The following is a 7,921-nucleotide window of genomic DNA, read 5'->3' as shown; positions in this document are numbered from 1 at the left end:
TTCTTCTGTAACTTGGCTGATTAATGAAAAAGATTTTAACACCTATGAGTGGAGTTGTGTAGGCTAAAGCATGAGGGATGCCAGTGTCCTGAAAGGTTGGGTTCAGATTCTGAGAATTGACTCCTAAAATCGAGAGATCGATTACATTCATATCCCCCGTGTCAAACACTGAGAATTCCACCTAAACCAAAAGCTCTTAAAAAGAACAACAAAAATCTTTAAGGCTATTTCATGATCAAAGAGTTTTCAATCAGTCATCCTGACAAGATGAGAAGAAACGAGATATTTTGGCGATCTTGGCACAACTTCAAAGAACGATAGAGCAGAATGCACAAAACTCGTCCAAGTTTTGGAAGGCAGTAGTTTGGCTGAGACCCACATGCACAGCAACGAGAGCTTTTCTTGAAAACATTTTAAAATTCTTTTCCTATTTTGGCATTCTAAACGCGACAAAATTCAGTTATGCCTAAAACTCAATTGTGCACCCATATTTCGGGCAAACGGACCCCCAACGTTTTTTCCGTGTTAACACTGGGAAACGATTCCTGAGGCATTGCGGCAAGTGTTTCAATCAGACAGATAATAGCTTTCTAAACGCGGTTTTAATGTATTCTGAAACGAATGCCTTTCATCCCCATCGAATGGCTTTGCCTTTGTTTTGCAGAACGAAGAAGGTGCATCAACTTAGAGATTCTGGGACTCATCGCCACACGAGCTAGAATCTAGCTGGTGTCGCTTCGCAAGCTTTTGGTACCCAAGGCAGCGGAGCCGGGATTCAGCATCCTTCCTCTGACCATACATTTTTGAAAAGCAAGCGTTCGGCACGTTGGAACCTCTTCTCTCCTCTTCTCAACACCTCCTCCCATCCCGCCCCCCGGTTCCTTCCCACCCTTTACCTCCCCCACCCTCCCCCAGCCTGCGCATGCGCTCTAAGAACCCCCTACACTCACGGCTCAAGCTGAGAGTATTGTCGGGGGCTATTCTCTCTCCTAGCAACATGGCGGCGAGTCAGGGAGGTAGTGGTAACAGTGGGGGCGGCGGTTGTGGTGGAGGTGGAAGTAGCGGTGGCGGAGGCGCGGCCGCTGGGGGAGGTGGTGGAGCCGGAGGGGGAGGCGGCGGCGGCGGCGGGACCCTGGTGGTTCCCATCCCGGTACCGACACTTTTCGGTCAGCCGTTCCCTAACGGGCCGCAGTGGAACCCGGGGAGCCTGCAGCCTCAACACACCGTGAGGAGCCTGGACCGGGCCCTGGAGGAGGCGGGCAACTCCGGCATCCTGAGCCTCAGTGGTAGGAAACTCCGAGACTTCCCGGGCAGCGGCTACGACCTGACGGACACCACCCAAGCAGGTGACAGGACGTGGCGGGGGAGGGGAGCGGGGTTCGGAGAGCGGAGGTGGGGGGAGTGGGTGGCTGCGTGGCTGCGTGGTTGGACTCCGCTGGTCTGGGCGGGTGCGCGGGGGCGGCGAGACGGACAAAGTCTGAACAGCCTGTTCTGTTAAGTGTGAGAGGCAGAGAAGGGAATGGTGGGTGCGGTGGTGATGGTGGTGGTGGTGGAGTGGAGTGGTGATTGAAAGATGTGTGGAAACTGGGTGGGATGCGAGGGCTGAAAGAACGTTGTTGTGAAAGCGAGTTCCCCCCGGAAGGGTTGGGGAAGGAGGTATTGACACCTTTCTTAATGCACTTCTTCCAACTCCCCAGGATGTTTCCATCTTGCCCGGAGGAGGGGCGGGGGAAGGCGGGGAGGCTGGAAAGACAATACATAAAATTGTAATTCTGCATAATCCTGAAAGGCAGACGTGCCCGCAGGAATAGCATACTCCCTTTTCATAGTACAGCAGCTATTTGCCACGATTTTTCTGTGTTCTCCTGTGGCGTGTGTTTTAATCATCCTAGAATAGTCTTGTCTTCTTGTCACGTATGCTTTTAAAGACAGATTTTTGCTTTTCCTGGTGTTGGAAGGCAGTGGTGGTTAAATTAGTATTTGCTGCAGTGGCGAATTAAATCATCAATCACTTAACGTGTCTGGTTGCTAGGGAAAGAATCCTTGTTTTGAGTTATTTTACTGTCTTAATTTTTATAGCAGGAATAGCCAAAAAAAATTAAGGGCATTTTGGAGAAAATAATTAACTCCGTTCTTTATGGAGTTGTGAGTTAATGGCTTATCCTTTTGGATGAGAAATCGGCTATTGTAATGTTCTTCTTACACTCTCTGATCGTCTTTGTTGTGGCATTATTTGTTCTGAGCACACTCTTCTTTCCCTTCTGCCTTGTAAACCAATCTGATTATTTAGGTGTGTTTTGGTGTTGGGGAAGGGCTTAAAATCTGGTACTTATGTGTCTGTTTTCATCAGCTCTGCTGAAAGAAATGGACAAAATCATTTTAATAATACAATAATTTTGAAACAAAATATTCAGTGAATTCATCCATAAAGAGAAATAACGACAGATTAATTTTCAGAATAACACTTTCAGTGTTAAAAATTTCTATATATTACATCAAGGAGGAAAAATCCAAAATTGAAGACTTAACACAATTTTTCTTAGGAATTTCCCCAAGAACTTTGAATATGTAATTGATCACTGATTTTGTGTTTTGGAAAACATGTTTCAGTATTTACTCCTTCTGAACAGATTTGCTAAACAATATATAGTCATGAATATGTTGGCAAGATATTATGCTATTTGGTATGTTTTTGAAAAGCTTCAAGAACATTGGTTTCAGATAGCATCATCTTTGAGATATATTGTTTTACTTATTGCCCTTTATGACCTATAAAAGATCCCTTGATCTGTAAAACAAAATTTAAGCATCCTAGCTTGCATTCAGGGCTTTCACTGTCTGGCTCCAATTTATATTACAACCTTACCTCCCCCAAAGCTCCTACATAGAGCCCTGTCTTCCTACTAGGTCACCTCTCTGTTCCTCAAGTTTATTTTATGATTTTCTGTCTCAACTTTTTAGAAGGTCATGGATATGCCTCACCACCTATTTAATTTTGTCCAAACCCTAGCCATTCTAAGAAGCCATTATCTCGGGTTCTCTTAGTCCACAGCAATTTTCTGCATCTTTGACTTCCCTTGGTGCTTACTGATCTTTACTACTTGCTTGCTGCCTTTATTTTCTTTTTATATTTGTATCTTCCCATCTTAATAGATGGAAAACGCCTTGAAGCAGGGAATAAATCATATACTTGTTCAGTTTTCTTATATGTTGCTTATATTGTACTTGGTAATATTTTTCATAAATGTGCATCTCATGTGATTATAAGCTTTGACTTTTTAGTTTTCAATCAGTTTTCTGAAGCATGTGTTCTTGATAAACATTCACTCATCATAAACTTAGTCAACATCCATAGCAATACAGGATTTATTTAGATAATTTTCCTTTTTTGTTTTTCCAGTTGAATGTATTTTCCTTGTGAGGAAACTTCAAATTTTTTTTAAAGATTTATTTATTTATGCATACAGAACTGGGGTACAGGCCAGTGGTGCAGGGATGGTGAGAGGATTCACCAGAGACAGAGTGGGGAGCAGAACAGGCAGATGGACGAAGCACACTGCTGAGGGGAGCAGCGGGCATGTCAGAAGAGGTCTGCTGCGCCCTGTGGATCACCTCCTGGATGGGTGGGGATTGAACTCATGCTGAAGGGGCTTTAGCTTCTTAGTGCTGTGCTTTAACCCACTGTGCCACCTGGCAGGGTTTGGAAACTTCAAATTTTGAATGAGAAATCTTGCCATATATCGTGGCTAAATGCCACGAGTTTAGTTCAAGGAAACAGGGGCAAGCTTTTAGTTTGTGAAGAAACTGCTATCTATTTTTTTTAAATGAAGGTAGGAACCCTGGAGCTGAAGAAAAATAGACCATGTTTGAAACTGTATGTGTACATAGACAAACATACACACTAACATATCTGTATATGTATGTACAGAATATCCTCCAGTGAAAGTAGTCTGTTAGTGTTATACTTAAAATGACTCAGTGTGACATAAGGTTTCAGAACCAAACTGATTAGTTAGACAAAGATATAATAGTTTATTGGGCTGGGAAGAAATTGGAGGAAGAGAAAATAGGTAGTAAACTAGGAAGCTATTGTTAATCTAGGTGTGAAGTGGTGAGAATCTCAGTTTAAAGAGAATTGCATAAGAAAGGGAGATTGATAAATTTCAAAGGGAGGAGGAGGAGGTAGGGCTTTTATAATTTATTTTCCTGTTTCTAACATATGTATACAGTCAGATAGACCAGTGGTCTTGGCTGCACATTAAAGTTACAAGGGATTTTTTTTTTTTTAATATATGCCTGGTCCTCACACCAGAGCAATTAAATCAGAATCTCTGGGGTCAAGAGACTTGGTATTTTTTTTTTTTAATCTTCCCAGGTAATCTAATGTGCAGTCACTTCTGAGAAGCTCTAAAAAACACTTTATTTTTAGGAACACAAGTTTTAGTTCAGTAATCTTTTTAATGACCTTGTGTGAAGCAGAGACTCATTTCACCCCCATCATATTATTTCCAGAGTGAATAAAAACTTAAGAGGAGGTTATAGTTTCTTCACCTCTTATGCTTAACACTGGTTTACAGTTAATATCAGAGTCAATTTAATGATAAATTTACATTGAGAGTGTAGTGCCTTCAGAATATATAGCGGGTCTTGTTTTTTGTTATTAACAGTATTGCTCTGATGGAAAATATGTAATTGGTAGCTTTTGGCAAAGTTTATCTTTGATGTCTTTTTATCTCTGTATTTCTTCAGTCTGCTCTTTACCTGCCTCCTCTTTCCTGTTAACCATTATTCAGCCCTCCTTGTTTCTTTTTGCCTCTTTAGCTTAACCCCTCCCCACTCCCTACCCCCAATCCTTTGCTGGTCCCTACACCCAATCCTTTGCTGGGATAGAGCCCAACGCTTTCCAGGAGATTTAGCTGGAAGCTTAAAGCTTTCTAGGGAACTTTAATAAGGGAGAGTTTACTCATTTACTTGAATCTCTAATTGGTGGCTTGTGCTCATATATATTTGAATAGATTTGTCTTCCAAATAATTAAAATCTGCACCCATAAAAAGACATAAAAATAGGAATCAGACAGTTGGTAACCCATTTCAGAAAAGTAGCTGACTCTTGTAATGTCTTTGATAGTCTGTAGGTAGACTTGACATACGGGAAATTGACTGTAACGTTTTAGTAGGTCTGGATACCATGATGATTTGTTGACTTTAAGAGAGCTTGAAAATGATTTTAATGGTTACCTAAACAAATCCTGAAACCTCATATTTGATTTTGTTAGTGCAATAAATCTCAGCTTTCTTGCAGCTGCTCCTTGTGCTGCTTTATATCTCTCTATGTCCATAAACAATAGGTCTGTGAAACACATTTAGGAATTCCTACATACATCAGATTGTGCTGTGTCCTGGTTAGTCACATGTTTTCCTGTAAAACTGGAGTCAAATCTAGTGTTTCCTAAATGTGCTGTTTCACTTCTTCAACTATAGGGCATTGCGTTGTGTCAGGTTGTAAAATGGAGCCTGATAAAGTGCAGAGTCTGATTTGTTACATAGGTGAAAGCGCTTTCCTTGCATTCAGTGGAATGAATCTGTGAACTGTGATTTTCTGGCCTGATTGAAATATCTGCTTTTGCTTTAATTTACAAATGTCTTCCTGATAAATTTAATGTGAAGCATTTGTTGACTCATATTTTAACTTTTTTAAAATTTTGAGTTGCTGAACCTTATCGTAACTAATTTTACTCATTATGTGTTCTATAGCATAAATCATTGTTCCTTAATTTCTTTATTTTGCAAGTTCACATTTTAAAATTAAATATTATTTTAAATTGGAGGTTATGTTCATCATGAACATAATACCATTTATATAGCTCTTTATATTTTCTAAGTACTTTCATATGTATTATCCTAATAATAACCCTGTGAGCTTGGCAGACTGGCACATAGTAATTGCTCCTTGTTGTTGAGAGAGGTTAAGTGATTTGCTCACAGTTAAATGGCTAATATATTACAGTGTGGTCAGGGCCTGGATTTTCCAACTCTAACACCAATCCAGTGTTATTTCCATTGTAGCACATTCCATATTATTAAAATAAACATTATGCTAAATGAGTTATATTTTCTGAAAAAATAAGTGCTGTTTAACCTCAGAGGTTATTTAATTTTTGTTTATGGTACAGTGTATTTTATTTTGTGCCTGATTATTTCATTGCTTGTCTTCATTGATCTCTTTTTTGATGATCTTAGAATAGATGAATTAAAAACAAGCTTTTATGAACACAAACTTCAGAAATGATTATGACCAATAGGAAAGAAAAAGACAGGTTTCTTGTCCGTCAAGGATTTATAAAATAATTAAGTGTGTATAGTACAAATCTAATTGTACATCTATGTAACACATAGAAAAGTATTACAGCATACACAACAATATCCAAAATTGTATACTTTTATAAGCTGTAGAAATTAGTGATTTCACAGCTTATGAAGCTGTGACATATAAAGCTTAATTTCTTTCTTTCTCTTTCTTTCTTTCTTTTTTTTTTTTTTTTGTAAAAAAGCTTCCTATAAGGCTAGGTATTTGCTGAATCTTGAGATAAGTGATCAATGTGGGTCAAGTTGTGATTTGGCAGGGAGGGCAATTGTAGAATTTTGGGGGAGAAATTGCATGCATATGAACTAGAGGTGGCATTGCATGATAAAGACAGATGTTTACTGAAGGTTTGCTGAGAGGAGGGAAGTGGTGACTTCAGTGTTAAAATGCAAGAGTAGGAGGTAAGACCTTCATTTGAGGATAGGGGAGGAGGACAGGGTGAGGTGCTGTCAACCACTGGGGAGTAATCTGGCTTTTGCTAAGTTAGCTGAAGGTGAAGGTGCATGTCTATGGACATAAATATCTTAAATTTTAATCTTAAAGGAGTGAGACATTATCATCGGGGAAAAGAAGGTTGATAAGCAGAGGAAAACGCATTCAGTAAAATCACTGCGGAGAATAAGCCATAATTTAGAACTAGGGTTGTGTAGTAAGCTGTTAAAGTAATAGCTGTTGGAAAATAAGAACTTTCTATGTTTAGGGCCTGCCTGGTGGTACGGGGGTTAAGTCTCAAGTACTGTCAAGCATGAGTTCCATCCCTGGCCAGGGAGCTGACCCACATGGCACAGCAGACCTCTCCTGTCTTATCTGCTGCTCCCCTCAGCAGTGTATTTCAGTACATCTGCCTGTTCTGCTCCCCACTTTCTTGTGAATCATCTCTTCCCTAAATTCCCCTCCACACCTGTGATCTACACCCCAGTTCTTGTATGCATAAGTAAATATTTTTTGAAAAAGAACTTACTGGCTCTCCCTGGGGGCACAGCAGGTTAAAGCACAGCACAAAGAAGCTGAAGCCACTTCGAGCCTGCCTGCCCTAGAGGAGAGCCACATGGTGAGACAGACCTCTCCTGACCCGCCCGCTGCTCCCCTGAGCAGTGTACTTCCTTCATCTGCCTGTTCTGTACCCCACTCTGTGTCTGGTGAATCCTCTCACCTTCTGCATCTCTGGCCTGCACCCCAGTTCTGTATGAATAAATACAATCAATCTTTTTTTTTTAAAAAAGTACTTACTGTGTTTTCTGAAAGAAATTGTTATATGAATGTATGTGTGTGTGTACACTGCATAACAGGTAGAAGAGCAGAAGTGGTTGAGGGGGATATTTTAGAATTGGGGTTATAGGGAGACATTCTTAAAGTTTGAAATTTAATATTTTAATACAGAGTTTTATATAAACTATGAAAGTAATTATATGTCGTCAAAAACATAACAATGGATAAGGTTAACACATGATGCTAGGGACACATCACAAATAAAAGTAACTGAAGACTTAGAGCGTATTGATTCCCTAGAAGGTGATATTTGTTAGTTCCAAGGCATGCAGTGAAACTTTGCAAAAG

The 7,921-nt window shown here is 40.2% G+C and overlaps 1 protein-coding gene across 1 annotated transcript in view; it reads left to right on the top strand.

The window, feature by feature from the left end:
- Window positions 1-972: 972 nt before the first annotated feature.
- The window catches only part of LRCH2 (leucine-rich repeats and calponin homology (CH) domain containing 2), an 82,295-nt gene continuing 75,346 nt past the window's right edge, over window positions 973-7,921 (top strand). Inside the window, exon 1 of the mRNA XM_004685724.1 lies at window positions 973-1,346. Within this exon, the coding sequence (XP_004685781.1) occupies window positions 998-1,346 (349 nt within the window). The 5' untranslated portion in view covers window positions 973-997. The remainder of the gene's footprint in view (window positions 1,347-7,921) is intronic.

This window comes from Condylura cristata, unplaced genomic scaffold, assembly GCF_000260355.1.
Source record: "Condylura cristata isolate star-nosed mole 26May11 unplaced genomic scaffold, ConCri1.0 scaffold00019, whole genome shotgun sequence".
In the NCBI taxonomy this organism is placed as follows: Eukaryota; Metazoa; Chordata; class Mammalia; order Eulipotyphla; family Talpidae; genus Condylura; species Condylura cristata.
Note: the sequence above shows the minus strand (reverse complement) of the source record. Positions and strands in the feature narration are given on the sequence as shown.